Raw genomic sequence first — 25788 nt, 5'->3', positions numbered from 1 at the left:
TCCACGGCCCCGCCCCGCCCCCGTCGCTAGGGGCTCTGGGGACTCCAGCGCGCGGACGGAGCGAGGCGCTCGCGGTTTCGCGCTCGCGTCGCCTGCGTTTCCTCTAGGTCAGTGCTCGCCCAGTCCTTCCATTTCGGTGCGACCATGTTTGTTCCCTGCGGAGATTCTGTCCCCGACCTCGCTGGCTTCACCTTCCTAATGGTGAGTCCCCGCTTTCTCGAGCTCCGCCTGCTTGGCTTGGGGTGCTGTCTGTCGGGAGGCGCCTGGGGGGCCGCCACCGCGCCTCGAGGTCTTTCACTCGCCCTGGGACAGAAGACGGTGCTTGCTTAAAACGGGGAGGTTGTAGCTGGAGTCCGGGCTGCAGAAAGAATCTTTGCTGGCGCTATCACCAAACGTTTCTGAGACTAGAGTTTGTAGTCTTAACTGTAAAACGTAATGTGTTTGATTATTATTGGTGACGTTGTACATAGGTTGTGCGGGCCATCTTCTTTTCGTTGTATCCTAGAAAATCTTTTTTTCCAGCTAGTAGCAGAGCCTTTCTTAAGCTGGCAGGGCTTTGTCATTAACCAGATAACTACAGAAAAGGAAACCTTGCCAGTACCTAACACACGGTTTTATTGCTCCTAAAGTTGCCCATATTCAGTCACTGTTTCAATAAACAGTCTATTAGATAGAATAAGACTAGGTCCTTGTCCTCAAGGAGTGTCCAGTTTAGTTGGAAACACACGTAAATCAATAAGGGCAATAAATGCTAGGGTAGCACTTTGTAAAGGGCACAGAAGAACCCTAGGATTTGTTGGGAGGGGGAGGGACACAGGGACCCGTTAAAAAAAAAAAAAGCTTCATATGTGGAATCTGGAAAAAAAAAACCCCAACTTTATAGATAAAGAGAACAGGTTGGTGGTTGCTAGAGGCAGATGAGAATGAGAGCTGCTTGGATGAAATAGATGAAGGTAGTCAAAAGGTACAACTCTACAGTTATAAATAAGTCCTGGAGATGTAATGTACAGCATGGTGACTGTAATTAATAGTACTGTAGTGTATATTTGAAATTTGCTAAGAGAGTAGATCTTAAAAGTTCTCATTACAAGGGGTGCCTGGGCAGCTCAGTTAACTCTGACTTCAGCTTAGGTCATGATCTCACAGTTTGTGAGTTCAAGCCCCACATCTGGCTCTGTGCTGACAGCTCAGAGCCTGGAGCCTGCTTTGGATTCTGTGTGTCTCTCTCTCTGTCTTAAAAATAAATAAAACATTAAAACATTCTTTTAAAAAGTTCTCATTACAAGAAAAATTTTATCTGATTGATGTTAAGTAAACATTGTGGTAATCATTTCACAATATGTATATATACATATCAGCTGATACATGTTTATACCTGAAACTGATACACTGTTATATGTCAGTTATATCTTAATTTTTTAAATGATGATAATCGCTTTTGGGCAATTCTCACCTTAATGCATGCAAGAAATATCAGTGAATGCTAAAATTTGTGATGATGTACTGTTGAAGGAAATCTTGTAGTATTTCATAGTATCTCTCTGAAAAATATTTGTTAATCACAAAAGAGAAAAGCATCCTTCCAGGAGATATCTGGCAGAAGAAAAAAAAAAAAGATTCCTGGGGAAAGTAATGTCTAAGAGATTATTGGCGGTAACCTTGACCGTTATCAGTAAAGTGGCAAAGGGAGGGAAGCCATATTGGAGTGGGCTGAATAAGTGGAAGAAGAGATAGAGAATATATGTATGTATTTGTTCATTAATTCAGAGATAAAGTGCCTGAATGCTTGTGCTTTAGTGGACAGCTGTTGGGAATTTTGGTTATGGAGAGACACCAAGAAGTGAGGTGGTAGCTAGGGGAGTATGTAGGATCAAGGGAGGGTATTTTAGAAGGAAAGATTATAGCATGTGTGTGTATATATATATATATATATATATATATATATACACACACACACACACATACATACATACATACACATACTGATGAGAAGAATAAAATAGTGAGGAAAGTGTAGATGTTACAGGAGAGAAACAGTCTAAACTAAGTAGCAGAATCCTTGGGAAGGGTAAGGGAATTACAGAAGATAACCAGGAGATTAGTAGATGAGAGCAATGAGAAGTGGGAGACCACTCTGAGGGACCCAGAAAAATAAGAGGAAATGGAGATGGGGGAAGCAATTGCTAGAAGAATGCAAAGGAAGGGCTATATTAAAGAGATAAGTAGAATCAATAAAAATTAGCCATGTATTATAAGTAGTTGGTAGGAGAAAAGGAAGAAGGTTTTTAGTTTAGGTAATTGAGTAATTGTTTCACTTTTGAAATACAAAACATGAGGACAAGTTTGGGCAACAGTTTAGTTTTGTACATGTTGAATGTGCATTTCCTATGAGAGAATCATGGGGAGATATCCATTAGTCTCTGGAGTTGAGATAAATGTTCTGGGCGATAGGTAGAGGTTTGGCAGTTGGACTGTTTGAAGTCATGGGGGTAAATATGTGTGTGTGTTCAACGTAAAAAGAAGCTGACTCTAACCTTTATGCACTAACAAAACAAAGGGAAAGATGACCCAAGAAGCCTTTATACTTGCTTTCCCACTGCGTGAAGTGTTTTTTTTCCCCTGGTCTTCGTATGGCTGTCTTCCTTAAGTCTCCCAGGTCTATAGTTGACTGGTCACCTAAAGTCTTTCCTTGATCACCCTGTTTAAAATTGCAACCAAACACATACACTCTCACTTAATTTTTCTCCATAGCACTTACCTCTGTATATAGGCATATCTCAAAGATATTGTGGGTTTGGCTTCAGATCACAGCAATAAAGTGAATATCACAATAAAGCCAGTCAGATGAATTTTTTGGTTTCCCAGTGGATGTGAAAATTATGTTTATACTATAATGTATTAAGTTTGCATTATGTCTAAAAAGACAATGTACATACCTTAATTTTAAAATATGTTATTGCTAAACAATGCTGGCCATCATCTGAGCTTTTGGTGAGTCATAATCACCATAGATCAAATGATAACAAATATAATAATAATGAAAAAGTTTGAAATATTGAGAGAATTACCAAAATGTGACAAACACAAAGTGAACAAATGCTGTTGGAAAAATGGTGCCAAAAGACCTGCTTGAGGCTGGGTTGCCACAGACATTCAAGTGCCATAAAATAAAGTACACCTGTATTATTTCACTATTTTATTATATTTAACTACTCCCTTACTAGAATGAGAGTTCCACGAGGCAGGAATTTTTATCCGTTTGTCTTCCTGCATTCCTAGTGCTTAGAGCAATGATTGGCACATAGTCGGTTTTCAATAAGGTGTTAAACCAATAGTCTCCAAAGTAGAGGAAGCCCCTGCTGACACCTTGTTGAAGCTAATGCAAAGAGTCCATATTTCGTTCTGATGCACCTGAGCATAACCATTCAGATGTAGTCCTGTGATTATTGTCTTCTGTCTAAGCTTTTAAAAGTGCTGCTAATTTTGATTACTTAATGAACATTTTTTATTTCAGCCAGCAGTATCTGTTGGAAATGTTGGCCAGCTTGCAATAGATTTGATTATTTCTACACTGAATATGTGTAAGATTGGTTACTTCTATACTGATTGTCTTGTGCCAATGGTTGGAAACAATCCATATGCAACTGCAGAAGAAAATTCAACAGAACTCAGTATAAATGCGGAAGGTATGTAAGGTTTTGCATGTTTTATTCTCTTACAAGGAAGAGTTGTTTTAAATCAGAAATAGATTCAATGGATATTGTTTTATAGCATATATTTATTTAGTGCCAGTTTTGTGCAGTATTTATGACCTGGTCATATTGTCCTATTGTACATTATGGTTTTAGTTCTTAGTCTTTTCTAAATGGCAGCTCCTAAGATGACTGTACTTATATTTTTTACTAGAATTTGAGATTTCCTTTTCTTTTTTTAACATAAAGGTTTTTTGTCCTTCTTTTATCCTCAGTTTTAATTTCTGATCTTTCTGGCAAGTATAAGCACCACTAATACTAGAGAAAGGGGTAAAGAGAATTCCACTGAGCTCAGTCCTGTATGTTTAACATGTGCTACCTTACGTAGGCCTGATAGTTATCCTCTCATGTTATTATAGAATCCATAATAATATAATATTGATAAGGCTCAGAGAATTGAGTTGCCTAATACTACTAGTAGACATAGGCTTTTACCATGCCATAAATCTCCATAATTCCTCATTGCACTGTCATGTTTGTTTTAATTGGGGAACACAGTTGACATTGCCGTGACCACTGTGTTTATAATACAGAACTGCTCTGAGTGAGTGGGGGAAAGCTATTGATCATGAAGCACAGGAGCACCCACTTGCTTCGTTTGATGACAAGGTGCTCTGTTGGCTTCTCAGTGTTCTGTTTACCATAAGACTGAATTCAGCTATTGCCTTAAAGGATAAAGTACTAGAAATAGAACTAGAATTTATATACTTCCACTAATGATAACAACTATCATTTTATATGAGCTGAGCACTGTGTGCATTTACATGTATTAATCCATTTAATCCTCACAACTACTCTATAGGTAGTCTTATAGATGAGGAAACCATTGTACAAAGAAGTTAAGGTCACATGGCTAATAATTGGTGTACCTGAGTTTCTAATCAAGGCTCTGGCCCCTGAGACCTGTTTCTTAAGCACCACACCACCCTGATGGACCTTCACACTAGTGGAGGACCCACTGGCTTTTCTCTGACACAAACTCACAACAAGTCAATTGGCTATGTCCTTTAATCTACTTTATCTATTTTTAAGATGAGGTATTTTGAAATAAATTATAGATATCATGACATTCCACCTCTAAATATGTATTTGTCTTTTTAAGAACGTTTTCTTTATAGCTAAAATACTATCACATTTAACAAAATTAGTAATTTCTTAATATCTTAACTATACCCTGTCCATATTCAGACTGTTCCAGTTTACCCCAAAATGTCCTTCAAAGTTAGTTTGTCTAAACCAAGAACCACTAGCGGCACCTGGGTGGCTCTGTTGGTTAAGCACAGATTCTGGAGCCTGTTTTGAATTCTGTGTCTCCCTACTGCCCCCCACTCACACACTGTCTCTCTTTCTCTCTTTCAAAAATAAATAAACATTAAAAAATAATAATAAAAAAATAAACTAAGACCCACCATAGTACTTCTGATTGTTATGCCTCCGAAATTTTTTACTGTAGAGCAGCAGTCTCTTTTTTTTTTAATCCCTTCATGAAATTAATTTATTGAGGAAACAACTAGATCCATTGTCCTATTGAATGTCCTATCTTCTGCATATGTCTTATAACTTCCTTGTAGTGTCATTTATCTTGGTCCCCTAGTGTCTGTATTTTCTGTAACTTCATAGATCTAAAGCCTTGATTAGATAAAAGCTACATATTTTATACCAGAAAACATGAAAGGTGATGTTGCTTTTGTATTGTATCACCTCAGAAGAGAAAAGTAATGGGAAGCAGGATCTTAAAAAAGATTTTCCTGATACACTGATGATGAATATGAGTGCTAATATTGTAGGAGGTGGTATGTCTTACATTTTGCTCACTCCCTACAGATGTATCCTCTTCCCATTAAGTCTGTTGAATTGCACTAAATGTGCACATCAGAGATAGATTACAGGCCTAAGTGGCTCATGTTTTAGTCCCTTTCCCCTAAATTTGTGCTCTTTTCCCTAATTCCTAAATTTCTGCTCTTACCTCCTTTGTCCTGAAAATACCTGGAGGTCATTAGGCTTGCTGCTGCAGCATAGCCCCTAGTCACTACCCCAGTCCAACACTCCCCAAAAGAGCTATAGCTGGAGAGACATGATCTGCCAAAGGATTTACTGGAGTCTGGGTTATTTGTAAATTATTTTACAGTAACTAAAATTTTACTCTTTAGCACAGTGGCCTAATCATGCCTCTAAGAAACTCCATATTTTGTCCTTGGTTCTCATTCTCAGAGGTGAGGTTGGACAGGGACATGTTAAGCGTCAGTACAGTAGGCCCCCTTGTAGAATGTGAGTGAAGGTTGTGGATCCTTTTCCTTGAAGAAGAGCACACACCTTGACTCAGAAAATTTTACATATTATCTTGCATGTTATCTTTCAAAAACTTCTAAAGAACACAAATGTACCTATTCCAGGGATTTTATTATATGGCTAACATTCTCTTGCACTTTATTCCTTCTCTAAATCCCAATGAGTGTTGCTCTTCTCCAGAGAGAAGAGGGGAGAATAACTTTTTTTTTTTTTAAAGAGAGAGAGAGAGCAGGGGTGCCTGGGTGGCTCAGTCGGTTAAGCGTCCGACTTAGGCTCAGGTCGTGGTCTTATGGTCCGTGAGTTTGAGCCCTGTGTCAGGCTCTCCTGATAGCTGAGATCCTGGAGCCTGCTTCAGATTCTTTGTCTCCCTTTCTCTTTGCCTTTCCCCTGTTCTCACTCTGTCTCTCTCTCTCTTTCTTTTTCTCAAAAATAAATAAACATGAAAAAAAAAAAAAGCATGTGTGAGGGATAGGGGCAGAGGGAGAGAGAGAATCCTAAGCAGGCTCCCACTCAGCACAGAGCCTGACATGGGGTTCGATCTTACAACCCTGGGATCGTGACCAGAGCCAAAATCAAGAGTTGGATACTCAACCAACTAAGCCACCCAAGTGCCCCTTTTTGTTTTTTGTTTGTTTTTAGCTAAGAACATTCTTTTTTATGTTTTATTTATTTTTTTGAGAGATTGTGCAGGTGGGGGGGAGGGCGGGCAGAGAGAGAGAGAAGGATAGAGGATCTGAAGCAGGCTCTGCGCTGACAGGCTGACAGCAGAGAGCCCAATGTGGGGCTCGAACTCACAAACTGTGAGATCATGACCTGAGCCAAAGTAAGACACTCAACCGACTGAGCCACCCAGGCACCCCTTAAATAAAAACATTCTTAAGAATGATTTCATGTGTCATAACACCAGAAGTTTCCGGGGAATTCTTCCCTGATTCTACAATCACAGTCAGAAGAAATATAATTTTATATTTTCTTAACAGTTAACCTTTCAGAAATGAATCTGTTATATAGAATAAAGCCCACAGGTGCATTTTAAGGTACTTCTAAAATGTTCTATTTTAACTGAATGATACAGTTCATATGTTTTATATTTAATTATTGAAAATATTAGGTATAAAAGTTCTTACAATTCAATTTTAGTTTTTATGTTAGTAATTTCACTTGTATAACTCCATCATTTTAACTCTCATGATTTCATTTTCTTTTTGTCTTTGTAGTATATTCATTGCCTTCAAAGAAGCTAGTGGCTCTTCAGTTAAGATCCATTTTTATTAAGGTTAGTATATTTGTCTTTTTAAGTTGATTGAAGTGAAATATAATGAGAAAATACTAAGTATTATTAAGAATTAAGATTCAAAACTCAGTTCTGCTCTTTTTACTGTATGTACAGTTAAGAAAAGTCTGATTCTATAGAGAACCAATCTTAGAATAGGTGTTACCATCATTTACTGATTGATTATATTGAAAGGAAATGAGGCATACTGTTTGGATCTTATATATTCCCAATTTAGGTAACATGGGTGAAAACATTTAAACAAATGAATATTTTGGATTTAGTCCATTTGTATTACATTTCAACCAGTGACATCTACATATAAATTATGTGCATGTCAAAATAAATTCTGAATCTAACTTCTTTCCTCTTCCACCACTACCACTCTTGTCCAAATCACTGCCTTCTCTCCTACCCCTAATTCTATTCTTGCTCTGCCTACTTCCATAAATACCTAATTGTTTGCAGATAGCACCACCAGTTATCCTTTAAACCTAAATCAAATCCATCACTTCTCTTTTCAGACCCTCTGGTGGTTTCCTGTTTTCATCCCAGTGAACTCCCAGCCCTTACTGTAACTTATTAGGCTCTACCTCTGTGCTGGTATGGTAGCCACTATCCACATGTAGCTATTTAAATTTTGATTCATAAATAAAATTAAAAATTCAGTTCCTCCTTCACACTAGTCACATTTGAAGTTCTCCATAGCCATGTGTGGCAAGCAGCTGCCATAAAGAGCACTTCCATTATCACAGAGAGTTCTCTTGGACAACTGCTTTACTTAATCGAACTTAGAGCCATTCCTGTTTGCTCATTACTGGTTTCCCTCTTTCATTAACCCTGCTTTAGCCACACTGGTCTCCCTGTGTTGTTCAGACAGATTAAGCTCACTCCCATCTCAGAGTCTTTACATTATTTTCTCTGCCTGGAATACTTTTCTTCTAGATATCTAAATGGTTTACTTCCTTCAGTCCTTGCTTAAATGCTGCCTCATCAGAAAGGCCTCCCCTGACTACCCTATTGTCTTATCCTGGGGTGGTTTTCTTCACAATTCATCACTACTTAGAGTATCATATATTTGTTTATTATCTATCTCTAATATAAAGTAAGTATTCTGAGAGAAGTGACAGTGTATCACTCACTCTCATATCCCCAGCTTCTAGAAAAGTATGTAGCATGTAGAGGAGCTCTTAGTAAATGTTGGTTGAGTCGATTAAGGTACCATCTGTTAAGAAGGTCAGAAAATTATCAGCTTTCTGTTGCCTCTCCCGCATACTCCATCTTAGTTATATTATTATGTAAATGGAATCTCATGGCATGTACTTTATGTCTAGCTTCCTTTACTCAACATTCTGTTAGTGAGGTCCATCCATGTAGTTCGAAGGAGAGGTAGTTTGTTCATTCTCACCTCTATGTGGGATTCTGTTGTATAAATAAGCCATAATTTATCCATTGTACTGTTAATGGAATGTTAGATTTTTTTTTCTAGTTTGAGACAACTGTGAATAGTGCTATGATTATTTTAATATTCATATTAGATCCACTCTTTACTTTCTTTAGTTAACAATACCATACCCAAAGTTTTGCAGTGAGAGTTGCTAATATTTTTCCATTATGCTATGTGGCTTTTTCTGTTCTCTTCCTAATACCAGTGTAAGTTCAAGAATTAAGAAAGACAAACGTCTGAATGAAATTTTTGGTAGATGGGAATAGTGATTTCAAAATAGCTAACATTTATTGAGCATTGATTTCTTCACACCAATATGGCTGTGAGTACTTTATATATATATTACTCTACATAAGCATCTCGACAGTGTGACAAAGCAGGTATTAACATTATCCTCATTTGTAAAATGAGATTTCAGAAAACTGAAACACAATTTTTTAATTTAATCAGGCTGTACCATCTCCCTAGTTGAAGAACTAGCTATTTCTTATCTGCATTTTAAATTTTATTGAATAATTATTTAATAGTGGTCTGTGAGAAGAATTTCCATAAAGTAATTTTCCCCCCAAAATTGTATAACCCACTTCCCAGATTAACCAACTGTTAATATCTTGCCATACCTGCTTGATTCTCTCTCTCTGCATGTGCATGCAGTTTCCTTCTGCCAAATAATCCAAAAGTAGGCTGGTGATGTTATGATATTTTACCCATAAATAGTTCAGCATGTATCTCTCCTTCATGACATTCTCCTTCACAACCACAGCAGCATTATCACACCTAAGAAAATCAGCTCTTAATGAATTATTCAGTAGTATCATAAGACATATTCAAATTTCCCCAATTGTCCCCAAAATATTCTTCAGTTTTGGAACCTTCAATCAAGGTTCACATGTTACATTTGGCTGTAACATCTTTTTAGTTGTTAGCCTTTGACGTAGAAGTGGCCACCTTTTTCTGTTCTTCATAGTATTCACTCTTCGAGGATTCATGCCAGATGTTCAGCATCCTAGATTCACCTAATCATTTCCTGATCAGATTCAGGTCAGAAATTTCTAGCAAGAAGATCTCATAGATGACCATGTGATAGTTTTTAAGTAACGATAGATTAAGTAGAGAACTGGGAAATTTTCCTTTGTCCATCAGCATAGAATTTTTTTGAAACTAGATTTCTTGTGATTTATTTCTTAATTGTAAAGCTACAATAAACAATTCATTGCTCTTCGTCTCTCACCTTCAGTTTAAGGACAGAAAAGTGGAAGTAAAAATAATTATAATTTTAATACATAAATTATCATCACATAAAGCTAATAAAATATTTTATATAATACTCTTATTATATGCTAAGATCTAACTTTTAGACTTTCTTTTTATTCTTTCAATGGTATACAAAGTATAAATCAAAGCCATTCTGTGAAAAACTGCTTTCCTGGGTGAAAAGTAGTAACTGTGCCAAAGTTATTGTTCTTTCAAGCAGTCATTCATATCACCGTAATGACCTACAGCTTCGCAGGTATGTTTTTGCCTTTGAAAAGTTTTGTTTTGATTTATGCAATATTATGATGGTGTCTCTATTAAAAAGCTAAAATAAGTTTTAAAAGTTAGGTATATTTTTACCTCCCCTCTCTGGAATTTAGAAAGATGATAAAGTCAGGAGATAGGAGGGAGTATGGTTAGTAGTGTTATGGTTGAGGCAGAAGGAAGGCTTTGGTGTAAAGATATAGATTGTTCTGGAACTGTGCTTCGGTTGTTTGGTATGGTGTGTGGTGACATTACAGAGCTGAGCTGAGAAAGAGAAAGAGGAGAGATTCATTGGATGATTTTTGGAAAATTGAATTCGTATTCCTATTTATTCAGTCATTGCAGAAATCCAGTTGCCCTAAGTATAAATCAGGTATGTCACACTGAATTCCTAAATATAAGGCAAAGTATCCAAGAGATAGAAATATAAACTATTTCATTATCATTTCCGCACCTATAAAATCATGATGAAAAGCATTAGCCAAGACTAACCTTTCAAAACTGGAGCTAATTTCTAGGAATCTCACAATAAACATACAATTCTAGGAATCTCACAAAAGTCCTCTTGGCCAGAAGGGAGCATAGCTTGTGGGAAATTGATTATCTTCATACTGACCTTGCCTTAGTTTAAGTTGGCCTGGGTCCTTATGCTCTCTCCTAAGTGTGTAAATAGCAAGCCAGAGCAATATTTTTATATGCTATTCTTCCGTAGACTGCTGAAACTTGTGCTTTGCTTTTGCAACAAAATACACATGGAACAAATAGTATTTGCTAAAAGAACTGATACTTGCCTTAATGTTCAAATTTATTATGTTTTTAAAAACTGAATTATATGATTGCTTCTAGTACTCCCTTCAGATACCTGCTTACACCTTTCTTGCAAAAAACTGTTCAAAATAAAATAAAGAGCCTGAACTGGGAAGAAATGGAAAAAAGCCCATGCATTCCTGAAATAGATGATTCTGAGTTTTGTATCCGTATTCCTGGAGGAGGTATCACAAAAACACTCTATGATGAAGGGTGAGTTTGTCTGTTTGTTCATTTGTTCCCCCACCTTATTTAAAAATGAAAGTAGGAAGGGCTGGCTCAGGCCGTAGAATGTGTGACTCTTTGATCTCAGGGGTCACCAGTTCAAGGCTCACATTGGGTGTGGAGCCTACTTAAAAATAATGAAAGTAAGATAAGTGGGAGAGTGTGTTGGATTACTTATCAGAACTTTGAGAATATGTTTATATATTTACACATCACATAATTTAAGTGTGGTAAAATATACGTAACTTTAAATTTAACCATTTTTAAGTGTACAATTAAGTGGCATTAATGCATTTATGGTGTTGTATATCCATCACCATCTGTCCACTTTCAGAACTTTGTCATCGTTCTAAACAGAGAATCTGTACTCATTAAATAATAACTCCTACTTATTTCTGCAAAGCCCATACTAATATCCTCACTTTCATTTCTGATTTAGTAATTTGAGTTTTCTTTTATTCTTAGTAAATTTTGTTGATCTTTTCAAATAACTACTTTTGGTTTTATTGATTTTCTCTATTGTTTTTCTGTTTTCTATTTATCTCCACTCTAATCTTCATTATTCCCTTTCTTCTGGTAACTCCAGGTTTGGTTTCCCTTTCTTATTATAGTTCCTAAGATGTAAACTTAGGTCATCAATCTGAGAAATTTCTTCTTTTTAAATACATGTGTTTACAGCTGAAACTTTTCCTCATACTCTACTTTAGCTGCAACTCTTAAATTCAGCATGTTGTTTTCATTTTCTTTCTCCTGTATTTTTCTGATTTCCCATGTGATTTCTTCTTTGACCTATTTCTTCCTTGACTGTATTAATTTCCATATATTTGTGAATTTTCTGGTTTTCCTTCTGTTGTTGAGTCCTAGTGTCATTCTACTATGATTGAAAAAGACACTTTGTATGTTTTTCATCTTTTTAATTTATCAAGTCTTATTTTGTGCCCTACCAAAGGTCTGTCCTGGAGAATGTTTCATGTGCACCCAAGAAAAATGTGTATTCTGCTTGTGTTGAGTGGGATGTTCTGTATACATCTGTTAGGTTTAATGGGTGTATGGTGTTGTGTAAGTCCCTCTATTTCATTATGAATCAGTCCGTTTGTTCCATTATTGAATGTGGGGTGTCGAAGTCTCCCAACTGTTATTGTAGCCCTGTGTCTAATTCTCCCTTCAATTGTATGTGTGCTTATATATTTTGGGGCTCTTGTTTTATGAATATATCTTTGTATTTATCACATCTTCTTGGTGAATTGGCCCTTTTATTCAATATATAATGGCTTTCTCCATCTCTTATAACAGTTTTTGATATTTTGTCTGATATTTTTACAGCCACCCTGCTCTCTTTTGGTTACTATTTGTGTGGAATATCTTTTTCCATCTTTTCATTTTCAAACTATGTGTGTCCTTATATTCAAAGTGAGTCTCTTATAGACGGTAAATAGATCATTTCTTTAATCCATTCTGCTAGTCTATGTTGTTTGATTAGAAAGTTTAATCCATTTGCATTAAAAGTAATTACTAATGAAGGACTTGTTATTCTGCTATTTGTTTTCTGTATGTCTTATACCTTTTTTGTTCTTCATTTACTGCTTTACTGCCACATTTTTTATAGGGACATCTTTTGATTCTCTTCACATTTCCTTTTGTGTATATTCTAAAGATACTTGCTTTATGGTTTCCATGGTGAGTGCATGTAACATTCTTAAGTTATAACAGTCTGAGTTGATACTAACTTCAGTTGCATACAAAAACTACTACTGGTCACACTATCTCCCCCCAACCCATTATGATATTGTCACAAATTACATCTTTATATATTATATGCCCAATAACAGATTTATAGTTATTTTTGTGCATTTTTCTTTTAAATTCTCTGCAGTCGCTCTTGATTGATCTTTGAGAATCACTAACAGTTAGCAGGCAAGTGAAAGTAAAGGAGGAAACTAGAAAGAGATCTTTTTTTCTTTAAGCCCCTTTTTGTAAATTGACTTTTATGACTTATATGATGGCCCAATCTGCCATCAGATTTGTAGACACTTACACTATCCCCATTTTTGCCTGCCTTATCCCTTAGCTTCCTGTTTCATATGACCCGAGGCTAAATTTAGGGGTAACCAGTAGGCCTTGCTGTATGCTTCAACTCCCTCTGACTTTTCCTCCTTGCTAGGAGTTGATTTGCCTGGTGGGTTCATGGAAAACAGAGCCAACGGTGTTTAGAAGGTGGCTTCTACTGCTAGTCTACTCTCTGCTCTCCCATGAGGAGACATGAATAAGGAGCACCACTTGTGCTGTCAGTGGTGGCTCTAGAGAAGTGGGCAGCGCTAACCTTAGAAAAAAATTATGTCCCCGTTACCATTGCTGAAAGTCCACCAAAAATCTGCCTCCTTACTTAACATAATAAATTTCAAGAGTATAATCCTAGCCTTGCAAAGTAGAATGACTGGTTTGCTTGCTCTGAAATCTGCATTGTGATTTCTATATGACCTGAAGAAGTCATAATAGTAACATAAGTAGTAGTCATGGTGTTAGCAAATTATGTGCCTGGTACTTTCTGTGCACCTTACATGTATTAAATTATTTAATTCTCATACTGACCTTATAGATATGTGCTATTAACTACATGTTATAAGCAAAAAAATTGAAGGGCTGCAAGGTTAAATAACTGCTAAAAGCCATATGAGTAACATGTGGCAGAGCCAAGATTCAAACGTAGGCATCCGGCCCCAAATTCTGCACTTTTAACCACTTCACTCTAGAGCTAGCACTCATGGTCCAGGATCATAGTGAGCTTTATTCTTTGTCTAAAAGTTGAACCTATTCCTTGTTATTTGTAATTATTTATGCCCCTGCTTCTTTCTGAAATATCTAAGACTTCTGTCAGAAAGGATACAGGCATTTCAGCTTGTTTTCCCAATACACCTTGTTTTGTCCATTTCTGGCCATACTTGTGTACCATTCCGGCTTTCTCTTTTTCCCTTAAAACCTGCTCATTTCTTTTCACTTTTCTTTTTTTCCAGTCTCACCCATTCGTGTTTTTACTTCTTTTCCTGTCTAGCTTATTGCTCATCATATAAAATATCACTTCAACTATTCTTTTACCACAGCCTGGAAGCCATGGCTACGTAATCATTCTCTGGCCTGCCCTGCAAACCACCAGCTTTCAGTCCTTCTTTTGCTTCATTCAGGCCACATAATTTGTAGCCTAGACTGCTGTTAGTCTGATTGGGGTGTCATAGCAAAATAAAATCAGCAGGGTGGCTTAAACCACAAAAATTAATTTGCTCACAGTTCTAGAGGCTAGAAGTCTGAGATTGGGGAGCCAGCATGGTTGAGTTCTGGTGAAGGCCCTCTTCCTAGCTTGCAAATGGCTGCCTTCTGGCCGTATCTTCAGATAGCAGAGACCTCTGATTCCTTCTCTCCTTACAGAGCCACAGTGCTGTCAGATTAGGGCCCTACCCTTATGACTTGGTTTACTCTCAATTACCTGTGCAGGTCCCATCTCCAGATGGAATTGCATTGGGGGTTAGGGCTTCAGCATATGAGTTTTGGAGGGGTGTGAGTTTAGCCTGTAGCTGCTGCCATCAAGATCTCTTGATTGATTCCCCCGCCCCTTCATTATGACTCCGTTTAATCCATCTTCAGTATTGCTAAAATCAACCTTCTGAAATTCAGAACTGGGGCACCTGGGTGGTTCAGTCAGTTAAGTGTCCAGCTTTGGCTCAGGTGATGATAACACAGTTCGTGAGTTCGAGCCCTGCGTCAGGCTCTGTGCTGACAGCTCAGAGCCTGGAGACTGCTTTAGATTTTGTGTCTCCCTCTCTCTCTGACCCCCCCCCCCCCCGGGCTCACACACTGTCTCTCTCTCAAAAATAAACATTAAAAAAAAATTGAAAAATAAAATTAAATTCGGAACTGATCACAACATTCCCAGAGTAAAATCCATCAGCAGTGGGGCGCCTGGGTGGTTTAGTCGGTTAAGCATCTGACTTCAGCTCAGGTCATAATCTCACGGTTTGTGAGTTCGGGCCTCGTGTTGGGCTCTGTGCTGACAGTTTGGAGCCTGGAGCCTGCTTCAGATTCTGTGTCTCCCTCTCTCTGACCCTCCCCCATTCATGCTCTTTCTCTGTCTCAAAAATAAACATCAAAAAAAAAATTTTTTTTTAAAATCCATCAGCAGTTTTACTTGCTTTGTGCAGAATCTGGTTCATATTTCTTAATGTGTCATATAAGGCCCTGCAGGATCTCCTTGCCTGGCTCATTCCTTGGTGCCCTGGACTCCAGCTAAACTACTAGCAGTCACGGTTTCCTAAAAGCTGTCTCATTCTTCCTTGCCTTGTCCCATGTACTTTCTCCTATTGTCTCCCTTGCAAAAACCAACCCAGTTTCTAAGAGTCACCTCGTACAGCACTCCTCTGTGTCCTTACATGCTTCTCCCTTCCGCACAAGGAAGTTACTACTCTCTTTGTATTCCCACAGCTCTCTGCACCTTCACCCTGACTGCTTAGTTCTTTACAAATTAGCCTCCTCCTTTTGCTCCACTCAGTGTTAGAGTAATGATCTCAGACTTGCCATCTTGCCATAAGCAACTGGAAATTGGACAAAATTAATGAAACAACTGTTTTTCAGACTTGGACACCAGGCAGCACATAGTTGTGATTCCTGAGAGAAGGCAAATAAAGTCCTACAATTGCCCCCAACTTTCTGCTTGGAGATATTTTCTGGACTACAACACAGGGAGGGGGAGGGAACCTGAGCAGACCAGTCTTGCTGAGTTGAGGAGACAGATACCAGCATTGGGGAATGCTAGGACACTTGGAAAGTACAAGGCAGAGAACCATAGAAGGACTATTCAGAAGAGCTGCAGGGGTCTCTCTGAGTCTTTGAAGTCTAAGCCACACATGTGTAGGGTAAAATTCTGTGAGACCAAAGAATAACTTCTGGGTAGTTGTAAACTTGCCCACAGAGTTAGCAACGGTAGCAAAATATTATAAAAGTTAGACATAGTCATCATAGAATATTTGGAAAATATAAAATAGTCCAAAGAAACTATATTTATAATACTCAGTTCTGGGGTGCCTGGGTGGCTCAGTTGGTTAAGTGTCCAGCTCTTGATTTCAGGCTCAGGTCATAATCTCACAGTTGTGATGAGATTGAACCCTGCATCAGGCTTCGTGCTGGGCATGGAGCCTGCTTAAGATTTTCTTTCTCTCTCTCTCTCTTTCTCTCTTTTTCTCTTTCTCCCTCTCTCTCTCTCTCTCTCTCTTTCTCTTTCTCTGCACCCCCCCCTCGCCCCTCTCCCCTTGCGTGCGCACATGCTCTTTCTCTCCCTATCTCTCCCCACCCCCCATATATATGTGTGTATATATATATATATATATATACGTATATATACGTATATATGTGTGTGTGTGTATATATAACGTATCAGAAGTAACTACCATTACTAATTTTTCATTTGTTCTTTTCCCAACTCCTTTAAAAATATATCTGAATTAAATGTACATATCTGCAAGATATACCATGTCTACCTTTATAACTTTATTTTTTTTTTAATTTTTTTTTTCAACGTTTTTTATTTATTTTTGGGACAGAGAGAGACAGAGCATGAACGGGGGAGGGGCAGAGAGAGAGAGGGACACACAGAATCGGAAACAGGCTCCAGGCTCCGAGCCATCAGCCCAGAGCCTGACGCGGGGCTCGAACTCATGGACCGCGAGATCGTGACCTGGCTGAAGTCGGACGCTTAACCGACTGCGCCACCCAGGCGCCCCTGCCTTTATAACTTTAGAATTCATCCTGTTTAAAAATGTTTCTCACAAAATCAATTTTCTTTTAATTTTCTAACACACATCTTTTATTCTCTTATAATCAAACCCTTGTTCAGTGTTCAGTGTAATTATACATTCACTGCAATAAAGAATTTCTGAAATTGAAAAAAAAACTCATCATAGAGCTTATATAATTTTGAATCCTTTTTTTTCTTCCTCAGTGCACATCATGAATATTTGCTAAATTTTTTGTAACATATATATTTTGCCTTCCCATTATGAGAACAAATATATATTCTGATCTCTGGAAAAAATAATATTAGTTACTCTAATAATAAAGGGTGGCAGTGGTGTGGCTGACCTGAAATCCCATATATTTAATGGGAATAGAAGTGCATTTATAATTTAATAATGGATGTGTCTAGGTTTTTAATGTCACAGAGTAATAAAATTAGTCATTCTCCACTTTTCATTTTTAGAGAGGTCCAGAGGATGCTTTAAAACTATTATGCTACTCCTTGTGTTACAAACTAGTAGTGGAGGCACTGTAAATTCAAGACCATACTTCTTCATTTTTTAAGGTCGAGCTTTGAAAACGAAGGCACAGCCAGGGAGGCTAGCTAGCCTCCTCTAGGCAGGATCCATTTCTAAGGAATGTGTAAGATCTCGAATCTTCTGAGTCATCACAGCTCACAGTGCTTCCATACAAAGCTTGAGAGCCTCTACTACATACAGAGATGATGTAATTTGCTAACAACTTCCAATTTCTAATATTTAGAGACTGAGATGCTATGTTAGTCTCTCATAGTACATCTGAGACTTCTGAACCTCCCTATCAGAGTCCTCTCCACATCTGATATCCCCTGCTTAGGAACCCAACTCACTTTATTTCTGAACCTCTCTATCAGTCATGTGCTCTCAAGTTTTAGCATCGTATTTTTCTCCTAGTTTTTGATTTTAGTGTATTAGAAAATATTTTTGCTTTTGTTGGCAAACAGGAAGCTTTTTGCATTGATTTACCTCCATCTCATCACTAGCTTGAGACATTTATAGCAAATAGGAGACTGTTTTGGAGTCCGAAAGACTCAGGTTCAAGTCCCACCTCTGCTACTTCCCAGATACAGAACTTTGAGCATGTTAAATATGCTTCAAGCCCTTTAAACTTCAGTTACTTCATCATACTGGCTAACACATTCATAGTATTGACTATGTATTGAGCATTGTGTTAACCACTTTCCTCTACTGCCTCCTTTATATGTCCCAACAACCTGTGAGGTAAGTTCTGTTGTGTTCCCTCTTTTACATATGAGACACACTGAAGCTCTGATTAAGTAACTTGCCTGACATGTCTGGTAAGTAGCAGAGCTAGAATTTGAATCCAGGCATTCTGTCTGTGTTCCCATTATTCCAAACTGATTCATTTATAAAATGGAGATAATTACAACTTCCTCAAGGATTGCTGAGGGATTGAATTATAAAATATGCAGACAGTCCTTAGCACATAATAAATCACTCAGTAGATAGGATCTGTAAGAAATAGCAATAAGTTTTTTTCCCTTTATTCTATTCCACACTTTTCCTTCACTGCTTTAGATTATTAATAACAAGGGTATTATTTTCTTTCAGTCTCTTTGCTATGGTGCTTCTGAAAATCACTCTCTACAGCAGATCTGGAGAGTAGATCAGAACATTTTTCAGTGGGGATGTTTTTTCATGCAGCCCTGTGTGATACACAAATTTACATATGCCCATGGTGGGCATTAATTACATGGCTTCTAGTTCTATCCCCACAAATACCATACATCTGGGGCAAGGGGGATAAATAAGTGATCTTATTAGGTGGCATCTTCTCCTTGCCTAAAACCTGGCAGATCGTCTTAGCTATAAAAACAGACACACTGGAATACTTAATTTTTCTCTGTATTTATTATAGCTGTTCTAAAGAAATTCCAATGGTGGTTCTGCTGAAATTTGTGTCAGAAGGAGACAATATCCCAGATGCTCTAGGTCTTGTTGAATATCTTAATGAATGGCTTCAGATAATCAAACCATGTGTAAGTTTTACTACATTTAAGCCTCTGATTTCTCCAGTTATGTATTTGTAAACTTGTATTTTATATTCTATATAAGTAGGCCAAATAAGTGAAAATTTGATACATCTTTATGTAAAATTTAGTTTAGCTCAGCTTTTGAAAAGATAAGAGAGCATTTAACCAACCAGTTATCTACAGTTGTTTCATTAAAGCTGATTTTCGAAAAAAGGAAAACTTTTAAGTACTTCATGGTATTAATTGGTCACATTGCATTAATCATACCAGACATATTTTTACAAGAATAAACAAATTTCAAATTCAGGATTTTTTTTTTTCAGGAAAGCAAAAGATATTTATGTAAGCAATACTGTAACTATTAAATACGTATTATAATTAAAATACTTTTCTCTGTTATAAGAGCATTACACCCAGGGAAATCAGTTAGCCTTTAGGCATAATAGAAGCACCGTAAGGCTGCTTTATATGATAGGTACTGTTTTTTAATTCATGCTTTTGCTAGGAACAAATTGATAAAAATCACACAGCACTGATTTTTTTTTAATTTTTTACCTCAGTTCCCTTCAAATTTGATTTTACTGGATGGACTTCACCCATAGCCTTTCTGGCATATCTTTATGATTTGGAACTTAAGGAAATCTATCTTCAGTTAATATAGAGATATGGAAATCTATTGCTTTGTTTTTACTTACAGTGAAACACAACTAAAGTGTCAAAGTCAAAAAGAGCAGAAACAAAAGAAACTAGAGAAGGGGTCTTATGCTACTTAAATGTGAAAAGGGGATTTGGTGGTAAAGTTGAAGGATTAAACTTTTTTTTTTTTTTTTTTTTCAGTTACAGTGTGATGACCCCACAGCATCTGCCTTGCAGTGGAAAATGCCAAGTTCATGGAGATTACTCTTTGGCAGTGGTCTTCCTCCTGCGCTTTTTTGATCTGTTTTCAGTTTTATAACTTATGTCTCAAGGTACTTATTACCAACACAACTGTTAAATATTATCTGAGAATGTATTAGGAAATAAATCTTTTCACAGAAAATCTCAAAAAAAATGGATTAACAAAAAGTTGTTTTGCCATGCATTTCAGTATTTACAACAAATGTAAATTTTGTACAATAAAATATTTCCTAAGTAACTTTATTTGAAATGTGTCCTTTTTTTTTTTTAAGTTTATTTTGAGAGAGAGAAAGCAAGCAAGCACAAATAGGGGAGGGGCAGAGAGAGAAGGAGAAAGAGAATCCCAAGCAGTCTCTCCTGCCAGCACAGAACTTGATGTGGGGGCTTGAACTTATGAACCCATGAGATCTCGACCTAAGCCAAAATCCGGAGCTGGACACTTAACCAACTGAGCCACCTAAGGGCCCCTCTTTTGTTTTTTATTAACTCAGACTTCTGTATTAGTTTCCCATTTCTGCTATAATAAATTACCACAAACCTAGTAGCTTAAAACAATACAATTTATTATCTGGTAATTCTAGAAGTCAGAGGAATCCAAAATTAGTCCTCACTGGGCTAAAATCAAATCTCCAGGAACCAATACCAAGAAAATGGGAATCTATTAATTACATGACAAAGAATTGAAATTAATTGTCTTAAGGAAGCACAATGATCTACAAAAGAGCACAGACAACTAAATGAATCAAGACAAAAATACGTGAACAAAAAGAATATCGAAGAGAAACAAAACAACCATATGGAGTTCTAAAAAATTTTTCACAGGAGTTCAACAGATTTGATCAAGCAGAGAAAAGAATCAGCAATTCTGACCATTGAAATTATCAGATCAGAAGAATAAAAACAAAAGTGGAGCAAGCCTAAGGGACCTATAAAATAGCATAAAATGGACAGATATATGCATTATGAGAGTTCCAGAAGGAGAAAAGAGAAAGGGACAAAAATTAGAAGAAGTAAAGACTGAAAACTTCCCTAATCTGAGGAAGGAAATGGACATCCACATTTGAGAAGCTCAGAGAACTCCAGATAGAATGAACCTAAATAGCCCCACTCCCAAGACACTTTATGGGGAAAAATAAAACTGTCAAAAGTCAAAGACAAAAGAATCTTGAAAGTTGTAGGAGAAAAATGACTCATCACATGTAAGTGAGCCCCCACAAGATAATGAGTGGGTATCTCCGCAGAAAACTTAGACACCAGAAGGGAGTGGCTGAGAGATGTTAGCAACGTGAAAACATACAGAAATATAAAACTCTGGTAAAAGTAAATGGCCAAATACAGAATCCTATATTGCTGTGATGGTGGTCTGTAAAGTACTTTCAGTTCTGGTATAGACTTTAGAAGACAAAAGCATTAAAAATTACTGTAACTAGGGGCACCTGGGTGGCTCAGCTGAGTGTCACAACCTCCATGGTTTGTGAGTTCAAGCCCTGCGTTGGGCTCTGTTGACAGCTCGGAGCCTGGAGCTTGCTTTGGATTCTGTGTCTCCCTCTCTCTTCTCTGCCCCTCCCCTGCTTGCACTCTGTCTCTTTCTGTCTCTCTAAATGTTAAAAAAAATTTTAAAAAGGGGTGCCTGGGTGGCTCAGTTGGTTGAGTGTCCAACTTTGGCTCAGGTCACGATCTCCATGGTTTGTGAGTTTGAGCCCCACGTCGGGCTCTGTGCTGACAGCTTAGAGCCTGGAGCCTGCTTTGGATTCTGTGTCTCCCTCTCTCTCTGCCCCTAGCCCACTCACATTCTGTCTCTGTCTCTCTCAAAAATAAACATTAAAAAAATAAATTTAAAAAAATTACTATATCTAAAACTATATTAATAGATAAATATATAAAGATATAACTTGTGAATCAAAAAGGGGGTGGAAAGATGTAAAAGAATAGAGTTTTTGTGTATGATTAAAGTTAGGTTACCCGCATAAAATGGGTTGTTACAACTGTAAAATGTCTTATGTAAGTCCTGCAGTAACCACAAAGAAAATGTTACCAAACCCAATTTCAGCTGCCTGTTGCCTGAAAGATCACCCAACAGAGGAGTTTTTATTAGAAAGGAATTTGAGCTTTATTCAGGAGGCTGGCAACCTGGGGAGAAGGTGGACTCTTATTCAAAAGCCAACTCTGGAGTTTCTGCCTGGCCCGGGGAGATTAAAAGGGGTTTAGGGTAATCAGCAGAGACCTCAGCATCCTGCAACATGTCTTGATTGTACGCAGACTCAATGCCAACTACAAACATCTCAGTGCAAGGGGGTTGTGCGAGGGGATGTTGTTTTGTGATGTGTGAGAGTGCTCTGTTCTTTTTGCAAAGGAGGGCAAAGTCTACAGATACACAAAGGGAAATCCGTAAAATCATTTGTGTGACCTAAAAGAAAAACATCTTGCTAAAAAAAAAAAAAAGGTAGGCTAATTAGAAAGCTGAGATGGCTTCAAATAGACTTGCTGGCCTCTGCAGCTTGGAAACATACTTGTTCTTCACTCCCCAAGGCCAGTGGTCTGCAAATCTCAAAGTAAATTAGTTCTGTTACAGATCAAGGGCCTTAGGCTAGCAAGTAAGGAGTGTGTTAACTTGAAGCAAGTTAACCCTTAAGACTGGCTGGACTACTCTTACAAGAACACCCATAGAAGATACACAAAAGAAAACAAGGAGGGGCGGGAGGAGTCAAAGCATGTCAACACAAAAACATAAATGAAACACAAAGTTAAGAGGAAAAGAGGGACAAGAAGAAAAACCAAAATGGCAATAGTAAGTGCTATGGATCTTCCAAATGTTTGTGTCCCCCAAAATTCATATGTTGAAATTCTAATGCCCAAATGCGGGTCATTAAATAGGTGGCCTTTGGGAGGTACTTAGGTGATAGAGTAGAGCCCTCATGAATGGGATTAGTGCCCTTATAAAAGAGACCGCAGAGAACTAGCTAGCCCCTTACACCATGTGAAGACACAGTGAGAAGGCACAATGAGGAAGCTGAGTCTCACCAGACACCAAACCTGCCAATGCCATGATCTTGGAGTTCCCACTTTCTAGAACTATGCATGAGAAGTAAATATTGTTTACAAGCCACTTAGTTTATGGTGTTGTATAGCAGCCTAAACTAAGTCCTCTCCTATTAGTAATTACTTTAAACAGATTTAAGTCCCCAGCTTTTGTTTTGTTTCTGTCCTTTCAGCTAGACTGGCTGAATGGAAAAAGCAAAAAACCCCAACATGCATTTACGTGCTGTCTATAAGACAATTTAGATGTAGAGACACATGTAGGCTAAAAATACAAAGATGGAAAAAGGTGTTCAGTGCAAAGGGTAACCAAAAGAGAGTAGCGTGGCTATACTAATACCAGACGAAATAGACTTTAAGTCAAAACTGTCACTAGAGATAAAGACTTTCTAAGATAAAAGGGTTGATACACCAGGAAGATACAATTATATATGCACCTAACGTTAAAGCATCCAAATATATGAAGCATTGACAGAATTGAAGAGAGAAATAAGGATACAGTAACAATAGGCGATTTCTTTTTTTTTTTTTTTAATGTTCATTTATTTTGAGAGAGCATATGAGCAGGGAGGTGCAGAGAGAGAATCCCAAACAGGCTCTGCGCTGTCAGCAAAGAAGACAGGGCTCGAACTCATGAACTGTGAGATCATGACCTGAGCCAAAACCAACAGTCAGATGCTTAACTGACTGAGCCACCAAGGGGCCCCAACAATAGGTGATTTCAAACCTTCACTTTCAATAATGAATAGAACAACCAGACAACCAGATAGAAGATAAATAAGGAAACAGGAACACACTATAGACCAGTTGGACCAAAAAGACTGAACACTCCACCCAACAGCAGCAGAATACACATTCTTCTCAAGCCAACATAGAACATTCTCCAGGAGAGAGCACATGTTAGGCCACAAAAAGTCAACAAATTTAAGAATATTGAAATCATATTATTTTTTCTGACTAATACGGAATGAAACTAGAAATCAGTAACTGTAGGAAAACCAGAAAATTTATAAATAAGTGGAAATTAACACACTCTTGAACAACCAATGGGTCAAAGAATAACTCACAAGTGAAGCTAGAAAATATCTTAAGACAAATGAAAATGAAAGCACAACATACCAAAAACTTATGGGATGCAGCAAAAGCAGTACTAAGAGAGGTTTATAGCAGTAAATACATTAAAACAGAAGAAACTTTTCAAATCAACAACCTAACTTTATACATTAAGGAACTAGGAAAAGAAGAACAATTTAAATCCAAAGTTAGCAAATATATATATATATATATATATATATATATATATATATATTAGAGAAGAAATAAGTAGAAAAAATAGGAAAAAAATCAGTGAAACTAAGAATTGGTCACTATTTAAAAATTATTTACTGTTTATTTTTGAAAGAGAGAGAGCATGAATGGGGGAGAGGCAGAAAGAGAAGGGACACAGAATCCGAAGCAGGCTCTAGGCTCTGAGCTGTCAGCACAAAGCCTGACTCGGCTCGAACTCACAAACTATGAGACGGTGACCGGAGCTGAAGTCAGACACTTAACTGACTGAGCCACCCAGGTGCCCTGAATTGGTTACTTTTTTAAAGTAAACTCTGCACCCAACATGGAGTTCAAACTCATGACCCTGAGATAAAGAGTCACATGCTCTACCTACTCAGCCAGCTAGCTACTTAAAGAATTGGGTTTTTTGAAAAGACCAACAAAATTACAGACCTTTAGCTAGACAAAGAAAAAAGAGAAGACTCAACTAAAATCAGACATGAAAGAGAAATTACAACTGACGCCACAGAAAATATGTTATAAAAGACTACTATGAACAATTATATGCCAACAGATTGGATAACCTAAAAGAAATGGATAAATTGCTAGAAACAATCTAGTAAGACTCAATCATGAAGAAAGAGAAATCCAAACAGACCTATAACTAGTAAGGTTTAATTAATGATTAGTTACTAATCAATAATCAATTACCAATTCACTCAAACCACCTCCCCCCACAACAAAGAAAAGTCCAGGACCAGATGGCTTCATTAGAGTATTTTACCAAATATTTAAAGAATTGACACCAATCCTTCTCAAACCCCACCCAAAAATTGAAGAGGAGGGAAAACTTTCTAACACATTTTATGAGTCCAACATTTACTTGGCTACCAAAACCAAAGATCCAACAACATGCAGATCAATATTCCTGATGAATATCAATGCAAAACTCTTCAACAGAATGCTAGTAAAACAAATCAACAGCACTTTAAAAGGACTATACACCACGAACAAGTAAGATTTATCCCTGGAATGCAAGAACAATTCAACATAAAATAAATGTAACATTAGGGGGGCCTGGGTGGCTCAGTGGGTTGAGCATCAATCCAAGGGAAAGAAAGGAAAAGATCTCCAATTGTAAAGAGGGAAGTAAAGATATTTGTTAGCAGATGACATGATTTTCCATGTAGAAAACCCAAAAGATTATACACAAAAACTGTTAGAACTGTTCAATGAATTCAGCAAATTTTCAGATTATAAAACCAACTCTCAAAAATCAGCTGCACTTCTATACACTAACAATGAACAATCTGAAAAGGAAATTAGGAAAACAATCCTATTTACAATAGTATCAAAAAGAATAAAATACTTACTAATGAACTTTTGTTGTTGTTGTTGTCAGAGAGTGTGGGAATGGGGGAGGAAGAGAATCCCAATTAAGCTCTGCACTGTCAGCACAGAGCCT

The 25788-nt window shown here is 37.4% G+C and overlaps 1 protein-coding gene across 1 annotated transcript; it reads left to right on the top strand.

Annotated features, from left to right (window-relative positions):
* Positions 1–13: 13 nt before the first annotated feature.
* PSMG2 (proteasome assembly chaperone 2) lies at positions 14–20261 on the top strand. Its single transcript, XM_006938764.4, has 7 exons — positions 14–201; positions 3515–3686; positions 7259–7317; positions 10153–10271; positions 11126–11299; positions 19007–19127; positions 19959–20261. Exons 1-7 carry the CDS (start codon positions 145–147, stop codon positions 20055–20057), a joined length of 801 nt encoding a protein of 266 aa, XP_006938826.1. The 5' UTR covers positions 14–144; the 3' UTR covers positions 20058–20261.
* The last annotated feature ends 5527 nt before the right edge of the window (positions 20262–25788 follow it).

This window comes from Felis catus, chromosome D3 (genome assembly GCF_018350175.1).
Source record: "Felis catus isolate Fca126 chromosome D3, F.catus_Fca126_mat1.0, whole genome shotgun sequence".
NCBI classification, from domain to species: Eukaryota; Metazoa; Chordata; class Mammalia; order Carnivora; family Felidae; genus Felis; species Felis catus.
This window is presented reverse-complemented; position numbering and strand designations above follow the sequence as displayed.